At 40.5% G+C, this 14,748-nt stretch overlaps 1 protein-coding gene across 2 annotated transcripts in view; it reads right to left on the reverse strand.

The window, feature by feature from the left end:
* TAF4B (TATA-box binding protein associated factor 4b) overlaps positions 1-14,748 on the reverse strand; it is a 65,349-nt gene that overhangs the window by 5,695 nt on the left and 44,906 nt on the right. For both annotated transcript variants that reach the window (XM_081919522.1, XM_081919521.1), the window contains one exon: positions 8,235-8,342. In XM_081919522.1, coding sequence (XP_081775648.1) covers positions 8,235-8,342 — 108 coding nt within the window. The remainder of the gene's footprint in view (positions 1-8,234; positions 8,343-14,748) is intronic.

The following is a 14,748-nucleotide window of genomic DNA, read 5'->3' on the forward strand; positions in this document are numbered from 1 at the left end:
TCAATAATCTAATTGGAATGTCCTTGAAAATGATTGTGTAGCTACCGTCTATAATTAGCCTTTTTTCTCTATTTTTTTGAAGGACCAAATTTCTCATGTCCCTATCTTTGAAAATTATGAGGCAGTCTCCTGGATATTTCTTCGCTTTGTTTGTTTTAACCCTCATTCTGAAGACGTTCGATATCATATTTGCTACTTCACCTTCCTGGAGGTCCCTTTATCAATACGCAGATGTTTAAAGTGTGACGGCCCATGTGCTGCTCCTCCATGGTAGCATGTGGAACTTTCCTAGGGGTCATGCGGTAGCCAAAGACTCTTTCACTTTTAGGAGAACAGCAAGCACCTTCTTAGGCTTCATGTCAAGCTATCTCACACTGCTTTTAAAACTGACCATATAACCTTAGTATATGGTTTCATTATTGCTGGAAGCCACCCAGAGTGGCTGAGGCAACCCTGTCAGATGGGCAGCATACAAAATATTGTTATTATTAACATTAGCTGCTTTAAGTGGGACAGAAATGTTTTTTTTATTTAATCCAAACCACCTTAAGGATATAGAACAAAAGAATTTTAGACTCGTTTAGAAAGTAGGGAAACAATACAAGCCAACACATTTAAACGCTTGGCGATTGGCATGAAGTATATCCGTAGGAAGTGCTACTGCTGCTACTTTGACACCAGCAAACAGACTTAAGTTGATACCTGCTTTCTCTCCCAAAAGAAAGACTATTTCTCCCACTAACATGATACAAGACAACACCAGCTGAAAACTGAAATAAGAATGCCATCGTTTTGAAGCTTTCCATTTGTTCAATGGCTTGGAACAAAATAGGCATGGGAGAAATATCATGGCCATGTACAGGGAAAGAGAGAGGTCCCTCTTGTCTTGGTAAGACACAAAAGGGTCACAGTTCAAAGAAAGACAACCCCTTACGGGGAGGGGAAGCAAGGGGGGGTGGCTAGCTTTGTAGCACAGCTGCCACTACAGGGTTGAAGAGGAGGTCACTCCAACAGGATGCAGCAGAAAGCTCAAGGCATTATTACAAATGAAACAAGCCTCAGGGGATTCCTCAGCAATCCAATAGCCATGTCCTTCAGAAGTCAAATAACTTTAGGGAGGGGAAAGTATTTACTTTCTAAACAGAGACCAGCTTAGAGGGCTTAAAACTGAGCATTCACACACAAACCTGTTCATTCTCATGTAGCCCTTTGAAAAACAAAGTGTAAAGGACAAAAACCTCAAAATTCCCCATGAGCAATCTCCGTATCTGGATCCATCTCTCCACCCTTGAGAACAGTCATAGCTTGAGCTCATGTAAGGTTTACTCAGAGGTTTGAGTTCAGTGGGGCTTCCTTGTGGGATAGTGTGTACTGCAAGGATGGGGAATCTTTTCAACCTGAGGGTAAGCATGAGGGGGTTGTTTTTGATTTTCTTAAACCAGTACAACGCATATGGATTATGGGTTTTGCCATATTCACAAAAGAGCACACATATTTGTGTATGCTTCTAATCATATGCAAATTTACATCCTCCCTTGCGTGGGGTGAAGGTGACAAACATAAATTAGGAGCCAAGTGCAAGCAAGCAAGCAATGTTTCTGACAAAACAATAATTGTATTTCTATACTAGAAAGGACGTCACCTGTTCAATTTCTGCCTGCCACACAGCTGTTCAAAGCATAAGAGCCCTGCTCTCCCTCCCCCCCAGTGCCAACCCTAAACCATGCAAATAACACTCTTTAGATTTTCTCTGTAGATTAAAATAATGGAGAAAGACTGCCTGCCCTAGTTCTTCGCAGTTACTCAATACACGGCATAATTTCTGAAGCATATGTTACACCCTTTGCTCCGAAACCTCTTCCACTGCTTCCATGTTTGAAGGTGCTGGCTGCAATTACTTAGGGATTAAAATAAGTCACTCTGTTGTAAATCTGAGGAGAGTGTCTGAACATGTACATACATGCCGTAAACCAGTCCCAGCATAATTTAACTTGACTCTCTCCCTGTCATCTCAAGTTTTTACTGACCATATAACCCTTGGTTATTTGTCCTGCTTTTTGTGTTGCCTTCATTTTAGCCTCTCTTTCACAGGCCCAATAAGTAGACTACTCATACCACTGGAGACAAGGTTGCCCAGTAATTTACATATCTTCCCCACTTCTGTTCAAAGTACTGAATTTGCATCATTCACGTGTTGTCTCACAAAGCACAAATATAAGCAGTGCCTTTTTTGTGATGGAAGAGAGTACCATCGCCTCTTTTTTTATTGGCCATGAGTGTTGGTTAAGGTTAAGTGAAGTTTTCCTCCAACATCTATTTAACCAAGAAACACTTGAGTCTCTCTCAGGGAACTTTCCCAAGGCAACAGATTTGAGCTTCTCCCACACTGGGTGTGGAGTGGTTAAAACTTTGTCAGGATGAGCCCGTCATTTTTATGATTATTTTGTATTGTCTTTCTTTTATATTATGTTTTATTGTACTTCTAAATGTTGTTGCATACACCCCCAATATTTTATATGAGGGGCAGTCTAGAAATATTTTTATGAAGTAGATAAATATGATAACTTAATCAAATGCACACAATAGCCCATATAGCTTTTAGCTTACATATAGAATTTGGAAACAGATGTGCAAACTGAACTCTAAATGGAAGATTGGCATAAAATCTGGGAGACTTATCCAAGCCTTTCATTATGTGCCAAAATAAAAGAACTGTCATGCAAAATCCTATCTAGGGCTCTCCCCCCGACCCCCAAATAATATACAAAACCAGATTGGTCTCTGGTTTAAGCTGGTATGCATGTTATGTTTTTTAGATGCTTTAATTGCTTTAAAATGTTTTTAGATTGTTTAAAGTATGTTTTCATTTCACTTTAAATTGTATTGTTTAACATTCTGATGTTTGTTGCTCTGGCCTCCTTTGGGCGGCAGGGCAGGATACAAATTTAATAAATAAAAGTGTGCTTTTCCACATTGTGAGAATGTGAAGCTGTAGCAAGGTTTTCGTTTTTCCTGCTGCTGTATATGAAAGCTGATGAGTCGTATCACAGACACCATCCTTCCTCGAATCCAGCCAACAATTTGCTGCATTCTTTTAATAGTTGGCATGACAAATACAAAGTTAACAGACATTAGCAATAATGTTACATGGTTGATGGACTAAGCTAATCATCACTGGTCCAAGAAATACTCAAGGGGCAAAAATACAATTATATAGTATCCATTCTCAAGAGACAATCAGAAGAATGAGCATTAAATTTAAAGGTTCTGCAATTTGTTCCAAAAGCATTTATATAATGTTTTCTTATGCATGTACAATACATGCATGTAATGAAGTCATGCCAGGTAAGAGATCCACCCTTGTTTCTCATTTACCCTTGGCAGATAAGCTTGAGTTAGCCAAACAGTGGAATTTCTTTCACTCTCCCCATCAAGTCAATTGCAGAATATTCTCATGAGAAATCTACGCAGCAAACTTTGGCCAAATGAAACAATACAAAAAAAAGCTCAACAGCTTTTGTGTCCGGATTTTTAACTTTTTGAAATATGGCAACCTTATGCTGTGCTGCATTTTGTTTTTTGAAAAAGTTTTAAACCTACACTGGCTTTTAAAAAAATATAAAATAAAACCAGTAGAAATCTCATGTAAGACAACTTTCTTTAAGGTTTTTATTAGCCACTACAAGATTAGGGTTTCACAGGGAAACCAGAATTCTGAAAATGAAACAAACTTCAGTTGCCAAGAGATTGTAAAGTGGAAGACATGCTTCAAACCAGAGAATTCTGCTTTTTTCCTTCTTCTTCTACAGGTCAAGTGCCCACAGCACCACTGTGAGGTGCTCCATCAATGTGCCATGTTGAAAAGCAACACTTAGAAAGAACTTCAGTTGACCTTCTATTTCTTACTGGGATGAAAAAGTCTCCAAGACAGCTCTCTGACAGTAAAATAAGTAAATGAAAATACTATACAGCACTTTTGATTTTTAAAAAGGAGAATGAGAACTCTTAGGACACCTCATGGCATGACAGACATGTTTTCACTTGAACAATTTAGGAATAAATGTGTATGTTTATGATCCAATTATCTTCACTCATGCTGGAACTTCACTAAACTGTCAAAGATCTGCAAGAGACTAGGTATTAATATTCTGTTGTGTAGCTTTCCTCCCCCAACTTACATTGTGACATTTCTACAAGTCCTTTCAAATGTAACCAACAGAGTGTTTTACATATTGAGACAAATTACTGGAAATGTAGTGTCAGTTTACTCATGATTATGCCCAAGATTCATGCTTACATGTCACTATCTGTGGCTGCATCAGATCCTTAATCTGTACCTGGAGGTAACAAATACTGTACAAAATGTGTCATGTTAACTTAATAGACGATTATTAAACTGAAATATTCTGGCTCTTTGCCACATCATTTTAGGCAATATATCATCAACTAAATTATAAAACTCTTGACCCTTCACATGTCATCAGCGTTTGTGTTATCAATATGTTTAGCCCAGAGCTACAATACAATTAGTCATTTAAATTGCAGATATCTTTCACACAAGAAAATAATTAAGTTCATCTCTGTACAGGAATGGCATTCTATGGGCCTGTGAGCTGCACTGCTTAAACCTATAAATGGCAGTCTAGAATATTTTAGCCAATTTACAGGCAAACATCTGACGTCATGAGTGTGGCCCAAACTGACAACCTTCTACGAAATTCAGAGATGAAACTGAAACTCCACCATCCACTGACAGATGTGACATACAACACATTTGTTGCTTCCTAGTCTCTTCCAATGAGACTGTGTCTCAGTTACAGAGAGTCCCAAGATGCACCAAGCACTTAGAATTGAGGAGACTCAGTCAGCATGCAAGTCAAGGAAGCTGACAAGCTTCTGAACCCAGGAGTAAGGAATCTGCAATCCTCCAGAGGCTGTTGGACTATAATTCCTATCAGCCCAGCCAGCATGCCCTACGGTCAAGGATGGTGGGGCAGCAGTAGGTTCCACAGCCCTGCTCTAGAATATACATTTGTCTGCATAATTAGCTGAAAGTCAGTCAATTGGTGCATTATTCCACGACCATGAGAGTCAGCCCTTAAGGGAGCTTGAACTGTTACGCAGACACAAGTTTCTTTCTGGCTCCCCTGTGCCTGTGTTAAAGAGTACAGAACATTAGCTCCACAATCATGGCAACAACCTGGTTGTCCCCATAGTTTTTGCCAATGCACCAATAGTGTCAAGTATGGTGCACACACTGATACCGAAGAGATAGCTATTAACCCTATTTCACATAGATATGAACATATAGGCACAGTGCTGCAAATGTGATTTTTGAAGAATCAAATCAAAAGGTAAATCTTGCTTCAAACCTCTAATCTTCAGGAGAAGAGTGTCCAGGCTTATGCAGTCAAAATGGTAGCATCAACACAGAAGAGGGTACTCATAGGAACCCTGGGATTGGAACGTCACCACCAACTAATGTTCTATATGTGGCAATGAATGGGAAGACTTCCTTGGGCAGAGTTTAACTGCTTTCACAGGAAAGTGCCAAGGAGAAGTCTGGAAAAAGTGACCTGGCCCTCAGGTAATAATGGCAACCTTCCCAGGAGATGTCTGCCCAAAACACTTGGCACGCTGGGAGGGGCATGAGCAACATAAACTAGTTCACTCCCCCCCCAAAAAAATAAAGATGCTTTAGCTTTCCATATAACTGTGTATATATGAATTAAATGCATGCTTCTGGTGCACTACCACTAGTTTTATTTAACACTTATAAAAAGATAAATAACTGGAAACGGTCAGATGTGTGTCAAACTGCTTAAGCTCTTTGACATTTAACAGCTTTAGAAAATAAGTATCTTTGCACTCGATGGATATAGTTCTACATATTTAAATTAGACATGTTTTCTCAAAATATGCTTTTGGTGATTCCTAGTGTGTACAGGCCCCCAAGCCATATTCTTCCATTTCAAGGCCATCCTTTCATCTCTGAACAGAACACTGTTTACTCATCAGGATGTTTTGCTTTCCTTGTTATGCGTATACTGCAAGCATTCTGCTTCTATAAAAAAAAAGATTTCTCAGAGATTATTTGATTTAAAAACTACTTTACAGTCATAACTCTTCAGATCCATTTACAATACACCTCACCATTTCTAAACCCCAGCAAAGAACCAGGACACTTCAATACTGGTTGGAACAAACTGCTTAGTGGCTGGACTCTAAAAAGGAATTTGCACAGGAAGCCCCAGCATCTATGTAAAAGATTAAAGCTCCCAGAGATTTGTGTACTGTAAAATAATGTTACAACACATGCCACACATGCCACTCTTCCTCTCATGGTTAGAAATCTAAGCCTCTGCAGCATGGGCTGGCAAATATTGGTGGCCACATTCTCCCACTCCCATACCTAGTGATATTAAAGTTATGGCCTGTCTCAAATTACTTGGCAAAATTATATTCAAGAAAGCAGGCCCCATCACACTCAAATATTCAACCTAGGTCATGTTGCTTTTTTGGTAGTTGAATACCAAAATATATTCTTCATACACCTAAAACTGTTAAGTCTTAACACAACATTGTGTTCCCACTTCACAGCTACACTTGCGGGTGAGCTGCAGTTGGCTGTCTCTCTCTGTTGAAAGTCCACTCTGGCCAACCTAGATTAATTTCTGTAGTGCAGGGATAGGGGTCCTTCATGCCTCCAGATGTTGTTGGACTCCAGCTCCCATAGGTCCTTCCCAATGTGACCAAAGGCCAGGATGGTGGGAGTTGGAGTCCATCAACATTTACAGGTCCCCCACCTCTGCTATGTTTGGAGCATCACTCGTAGGTGCTTAGAAACCAAATGAATTAACTGACTTGCTACATATTTTATAGACACCCTTATAAAGATGCAAAGTGTAGGCATAGCATGCCTTAATGAGTGCTTCCCTTTATGTTGCACAAAATGTTGGATGCTATTGTTCTGATGTATAACTCTATTGCCACTGGCATTTTCATCTAGTGTTATGTAGGGTTACAGCACAAGTGTTTAATAAGGCAGGAACAGCATCAGTGACAGCAAGAATATGTCTAAGGGGCAGCCATTATATTATCCTCTAGAATTATAGAAAAGTAAAAGCTAAGAATAATTACTACCTTGCTCTGCTGTAGCCTTCACCTACTTAATAGTAAACACCATGATTTACCTAATGAAAGCCGAATGGTTAAGGGAGGGACCTGGGAAAGTTGTTATACCAAGCTCATGATTTTAAATCTTTTAGCAGTAATTAAGGTAGATAAAAGCTCATTCTACAGGCTGCAAGAAGATAGCCACTAATTTATTAAAATTTCAAGGCACACACCCAAGCTCAAAGGCAAGATAATATCCCTGTTGGTGGACTGATTCACTTTTGTTGGCTAGTCAGAAATTTATTCCACCATTCTTGCCCTGAGAAGCAAAATATCATACCAGAACTCACTTGTCCCCTGAACATCCTTAAAATTCTGGGCAACATTGTTAGGGAACAGCCATTGGTTTTAAACCCGTGTGGGTGTCCTCCATTCGCAGGTGATGGGTGCTCCAGTCCAACCTCATCGGGAGTACGCCATGTTAGCAAAGGCAAATAGGTATTTCAAGTGAACTTTTAAATTTCTTTGAAATAGCTGGCTAGTTTTATAATTGGGGGGGGGGGTTGAAATGTATTCAGATGATCATTCTAGCTTTTTTTAAATATTCGTTTTATATCTAGACTTAACAGCAACCAAAATAGTTAGGCAGAAGAAGAGTTCTCGACTGATGGAAACCCAGGAACTTTCCATTCACCATCATGCAGAAGCAGGTGGGATAACAAGAGCAAATGGATTTTCTTTCATTATTCGGGAACTTCTAGAGAGATGAGATTCAGGATGAGAATTCTGAAATGCTGTGAGACATCCAAGATAGGTGGGAAAAGACTTGAGGCTTGCCTTAGATATCATACAAATGATGCCCATGACATTTGCACAACCACAGCCAACGGACACTAGCCGCCCTTGTCCTCTTGCTACATTTTACTACAGGAGTAGTAAAACACCATTCCTTTTCAGAACACAACTCATAATCATGCAGAACTTTTCTGGATGCCAAGAGGCTGCTTCATTGCCGCTAAAACTGATAAATATCAAGTCACGTGAAATTCCAACAATATACAAAACAGAAACACAGTTCAGCTGGAAGATACTAAACCAAGAAGGGTTACTGCACATACCCCCAGTCCGGATGAATCCAGTGGCCTCTTTTTTCTTGGCCCAATGGCTGCCAGAGCTGCATGGTTAGCCTCCATTTGCTGCATTTGTGCAAGTTCTAATTGCTGCAACTAATTTAGGAAGAAAAGAGGAAGTTATGAGTAGGTTGGTCTGCAGTACCCTGAAAGTCACGGCTCAACTTGAGTCAGTTAGTCTTAGCCTTGGCCAGTCTTCTACAGTTAGAAATTCATGAACCGAGTGTGTTCTTGTTTGCTTGTTATCCCATTTGCATAGCAATAAAAAGGTTCAACAAGAAGCATATTTAGGGGCATCATTCTATAGGTCACTATACATTTGTTTTGGGGGAAAATACGTACTTCAGTGGAACATTTACCATTTAAGAAAGTATGTAATAATCTCTTTAATATTAAGCATCCCATTCTCCATTTCCTTTATTAAAAATACAATTTATTCTGAGATAATCTATTAATACTATTTTAGCTTATGTTTCCTCCGTCTTGCAGGAAGCAGTTTTGATTTATGAATATTTACCTAAACCTCATTCTGGCTGCTATTTGTAATAGGCTGAGATGGCTAGAGCAGTGTTTCCCAACCTTGTGCCTCCAGATGTTTTTGGCCTACAACTCCCATCATCCCTAGCTAGCAAGACCAGTGGTCAGGGATGATGGGAATTGTAGTTCAAAAACAGCTGGAGGCACAAGGTTGGGAAACACTGGGCTAGAGCAATGCAGGTAGCCACCGCATACATCTCTTAGCACCAGATCACAAATACATACATGCAAGATACTTGAGAACTCTGCACTGTGACAAGATGCAAATATATGAATCACTTCTACTGAGAAGTATTGCACAGGAGGTATCAAGTTCCAACCTGTTAAATCTGCCATGGCCAATTCACAAAAATAAGTTTACTGCATGTTGCAGACAGACAGTTGTGCTATGTGAACCAGCTCCCATATGCCTTTACACCCTAAATTCATCCCTCAAGGGATGAATTCAGCTACAGTAGCTTACAGCAGGGATAGCTACATGCACTCCCAATGTTGTTGCAACTGCCATCAGCCCTGGCCAATTGCCAGGGAGTATGGGAGCTGGGAATCCAAAACATCTGGAGAACCACAGGATAGATATGTTACTTATCCCTAAACCAGATGAAGCAATGTCCCACCAAGTCTCAAGACTAGTATACTCTATAGACTTCTCAGCACTACTATATATTTGCTCAGAAGGCACAAGTCTTGAGATCAGAAGCCAGCCAGAAAGCATTTCAAGCCCATTTTCCCTTCTTCGATTTTTCCATCTGCTACAAGTACAAAGATTTTTTAAAAAACCTGTGTAAAGATCAAATTGCTATGAAAACGTTGCAGAAATTGTAAAATGGTCTTTGTTGCTGCTGGCCTTTTTAATAATAATATATAGGTTTTTTAAAAGTCTGGTCTTGAAGCAGTCAGGAGTTTCTAGGTGACACAATAACCATTTTAGTTAATCTGACCTGAAGCACAAATAAAGTGGAGGCACATTTTTTTAAGCCCTTCCCAATGGTGAAATGGCATTTGCAGCATAGCTGTAATCACATGAAGCAATTTTTAAGAAGGGGAAAATGCTCTGTTCTCCTGTTCAGTTTTAAGAAAAGATTTCCTTACCATCTCACAGAAATTGGATTTTTCCACTTTCATAAAACTTGCGCGCACACACACACACACACACCACATTTCAGTACAAGTAGGAAGGGCAAGTATTTTAGTTTAGGAAGAAGTACATTGACTTGTTGCTTTTGACGCACTTAAACTCTTCAGATGCTAGACAGTTGATGGTCACTTGAACTATTGTTTTATTTTGCCCATGCACCAGGGCATTCTGAATACTTAATGTGCTTTAAAAAACAGAAAGCATTATCTACTTCACTGTGGTACAGAGCAAGCATTATCCACCTGATAGGTACAGAAATAATACATTCCAGAGGGCAGTGAAGGCCCCAAACAGCTTTCAAGTGCCATTTTACATTCAAGGGAAGCTGGTTTGAAACCTTTAGCCCTCATAGGTTCATAATTTAGCCAGCAGAATTCCTCTCCATGTTGCCCTTCCAACAGGAGATGCAAATGCAACTAAACTATCCAATGACTGTTGCACCTATTACCACCTGTCATGCCATCTGATATGTAAAACGAGTGACATTAGTTCAGGTCAGATGCAATGGGAAACATAGAAAGTTTCAGGCTTGTATGCACTTCCCTCTTGTCTCATCTACTTGAACTTTCAATCCCGATTTTGAACTGTGCAGTTTTACATGGTGTGCAAATCTGACTTGGTGCATTCTCATGTGGGACAGCAAACAGCCCACAAAAAGAACAACTGCAGCTGAAAGTTTATAGGAACAAAAGCTACTATGTGGCTTTCATGGACTGATGGAAGGTTTTATTGGAAAATGTATACCTACTCCAAACAGAGAACTGTGTTAAGTCTGGGTGTCACAGTTTAAGGAGGCCTTTGGAAAAAAACCCTGTAGTGTGTCCAATAGGCAACCAGGACAAAAGGCTTGGAAACCATGTCCATAAAGAACTGTTCAAAGAACTGAGTATGTTTAGCTTGAAGAGAGTATAATGGAGAAACAGGATAGTGGCCTTCAAATATATCAGGCACGTCCAACCTAAAGTTGGTTGCGATCTATCAAGAAGTATCAAAAACTGGCAGTGATCTACCACCCTCCAAAGTCATTTAAGTTAAATAAATGAATAAATGGATCTTTATTTCACAGATATAGTAGCTATATTTAGATATCATTATGACAGATCCAAATAGTTACTAGATGGACAAGTAACTAAACAAGTGAGGAAAGTCAAACTATATTTTTATATTAGTTTGCACAGATCTGAGGAGCCAGCTTCTCTCTCTGTGTGTTAACTCTTTCCCTTCTGAGTTGCTTCCTTCCTTGCTCCGTGATTCTCCTTCGCTGCTTCCGTCCCCGCTCCCATCAAAGGGAGCCTTCCCAAGCAGCTCCTCCTTGCGCCTCCCTCTGTCTCTGGCAGCCGCCTCCTTCCCCATTGAGAAAGCCAGGCTAAACCCACCACCCCTCTTTCAGCAGCATCACACAGACCTCCCCCCACCTCCCTCGTGCCTCCCTCCATCTCCCCGCATGCGCTGCTCAGAGAAAGGCCCTGTGATTGACCAGAAACAACCTCGCGGTCCACCGAGGTCTCGCAATTGACGTGTTGTACATGGCTGAACTATATGAAGACCTGTCACACAGAAGATTGAGCAGACTTGTTCTCTGGTGCTCCAGAAGAGCAGTGCTAGAAATAAAAGGTGGAAATTGCAGGGAGAAACTTCCAAATAGCAACAGCTTCCCCACTAACAGTGGAACAAACTGTCTTGGGAGTTGGTGGGCTCTCCTTTGCTGGAGATGCTTAAGCAAAAGTGGGCAGGCATCCATCAGGGATGCTGTATGTCCTGCTTTTAGGCAGGGGGTTGGACTAGATCTCCAAAGTCCCTTCTAGCTCAACCACTCTAAAAAAAAAAACACCACACACAAACACACACAAAAAAACCCAAACAAATACACAAGATGAAAAATGCAATAAAACCAAACACCATTTTACAGCCTATAATATTCACGTATGGACTCTGCAATCTTCCTGTTCTCTTTTAGACCTTTGTTGTCAAAAAGTTCAACTTACTGTCTAGCACAGTGTTTCCCAAACTTGGGTCTCCAGCTGTTTTTGGACTACAGTTCCCATCATCCCTGACCACTGGTCCTGTTAGGTAGGGGTGATGGGAGTTGTAATCCAAAAACAGCTGGAGACCCAAGTTTGGGAAACACTGGCTTAGCAGCTTTTCCTGTTCCTGGTTTATTTTTTTAAAAAGAATGTATTCAGCCATCAGCTTCTCAAACTACTTCTTTGCTTGCTTCAGTTTATGCTCATTTATGAGAATTTCCCCCCTCATTTGGATAAGACTTCTATTTTTTAAGGAACCCTTCTTCCCATTCCTTGACCTTGGCATTTATGCCTGCTTGAATCCTCTTGGCACTTGTTCATCACCATTCTAGTCTGTAGTACTACTGCAGTGATTTAAAAGAAACTTCAAAGCTGCCTGAAGAGGTCTGACCCACCTGACCCGCCCCTTCAACTTCCTTTTAACTAATCCCCTCATTTGAGAAGTTTCATCTTTTGAAGGCAGGTGCAAGTGCTGAAATTTCCAAGCAATTTTCCCCTTACATATTGTGGCCACTTTTCCCAAGTTGTCCAGCAACACTTAAACACCATATCATGGGTAGGCAAACTAAGGCCCGGGGGCCGGATCCGGCCTAATCACCTTCTAAATCCAGCCTGCGGACAGTCCGGCCCCCCACAAAGTCTGTGGGGGAAAATTTGCTGACCCCTGCACTACATCCTGGGTACTGCATGATATTAGGTTAACACCTTGCCTCTTGCTCCGTGGCCTTCATGAGAATGATTATGACTTAAAATAACTTGCAGCATCTTGAAATTTTGTCCAGCATTATCTTAAACCACATTTTACCTACTCAGTGTGAGGATTGTTGAAACCACCACCACCACATCTTATGCTCTGGCTACAGGTAAGAGTTGAGAATGAAAGCAATATCTAAAGCTTACCATAAAGCCAGAGGAAGGGTGGTATTGGAAAGGAGAACTAATACCAGAAGGTCAAAGATGAGCTGTTTTGACCAACAGGTCAAACTTGTAATCATCAGGAATGGTTTCAACTTGGAAAGCAATCCCTTTTAGTTATTCCCATCCCAAAATCAACTTTGAAAGTTACCGCTCAAGTTCCGTTTCTACCTGGGGAAATGATGGCAAGGCAGCATGACAGTACCAAAGCACTGTTATCCATGGAGTTGTGCATATGCAATATTGATAGATACAACCCTGAAAAGAACCAGTGTGACTCCTCCAGTTGAATGTGCTTCTGGTGTGGGCATGAGTATACGTAACTGAAATGGCATATTACTTTAATTATTATTCCAATTCCCTCCCCTGGTACTGAATTTTGCATTGTAAGCTCTTTGGGGCAGGCAGCTCACCTTTTGCACTCTAAAGCACTGCTGAACACTAATGGAGTTATGTATAAGGAAGTCAAAATGTTTCCATAACTGGGCACTGCACCATTCTCAAGTCACTCCTCCCAAGGTTCAGGGTAGTAAAATGCACAACTAGAGGTAAATATCCATTAAGAGTATCTTATAGGGAACTGCTTTCTTGATAGCAAAACTTAGAGGGGCAGAGACGAAGTAGCATTAGGCAAATAACAATGGTAAGTTGTAAGTAATATGCATATTTTGATGTATAACGTCAATCCCACTCAACGCGCCTAAGGAAACCTTCTGATGCAGTGGGTCCAAATTCCCTCACTAGATGCTCTCCTTGCATTCTGTGGGCATTCCTTTACTTTGGTTGAAGTCTGGTGCATAGATGCCGAGACCATTTCACGGGATTGCCATTTGTACTGCCTCTCCTTCTACATTAATCCAAACAACGAGGGCCCTTTAAAGCATTCATAAATAACCTGCTGCTGCTGCTGCTATTGGCACTTAGAAGCCAACCGTAGCAATGTTAAGCAACAACAAATTTGATAGTTCAAGAGGCACAGTTAAGAAAAAGATTGCTCAGAAAAAAACAAAACCACTCATTTACCACAGAGATCCTTAAAAATGGCATGGAATCAGTCAAGTAACTATAGAAACCAATTTCTTCAGCTCTGTATCACACATCTCACACCTCAATTGTCTTTATTATTGTCTGCTGTCAGATCCTTAATCAGAAATGTGAACAGGCTTGATTTATTCAGCGGGGAAAAGAATCTGTAGGTCAAGTAAAAAAAAAAAAATCTCACTCACACAGTCTTCAACCTTAGGTATTTTCATTTAATTCTGTTCCCAGTAGCTCTGGGGGCAACTCCAGTGAGATCCAATATTAAGGCTCAATTAAAATAAGCTCCAATTAGTGGAGCTTTTTTCTCTCCGGCTAGAAAAGTCAGGAAATGGATATTGGGAAATGTAAAAAGTCAGCTACTGAGAGGAGGCTGCAGCAGACATAAATGAACTTATTTGTTGATTTCTGCAGTTGCTATGCAGAGGCCTCTGGGAGTAAAAGCTTAACCAGTCTAAGCTATAAACTAAAACCCCTGCAGCTAAACATGAACTGCGTGAAACAAGGGCTCCATTCCAGAACAGAAAACTGCTGGGCCCAGAAAATTAAAAGCCAGAGGCGTTTTCCATTTAAAACTAAATCCCAGTACCGCCTCCCAGCCAAAGAATTATAAGCAGTATCAGATTTACAAAACGAACAATTACCCTGGAAAAATGTAGCCTATTGTACGGTCCCAGATGCTAAATCTCAAAGTGTCTTTTTTCCCCCTAATCCCACATTATATTCCTACCAAACACACTGCTGTATAGTTTAGGCCTGTCTAGAAATAGTTCTTTGTAAACTATGAAAATAAAATGTTAAGAGCTCATAATTCATTGACCTCATTTGAAGTGCTGCCCTTGCCTGTAGC

This window comes from Podarcis melisellensis (genome assembly GCF_964234715.1).
Source record: "Podarcis melisellensis genome assembly, chromosome: 7".
NCBI lineage: Eukaryota > Metazoa > Chordata > Lepidosauria > Squamata > Lacertidae > Podarcis > Podarcis melisellensis.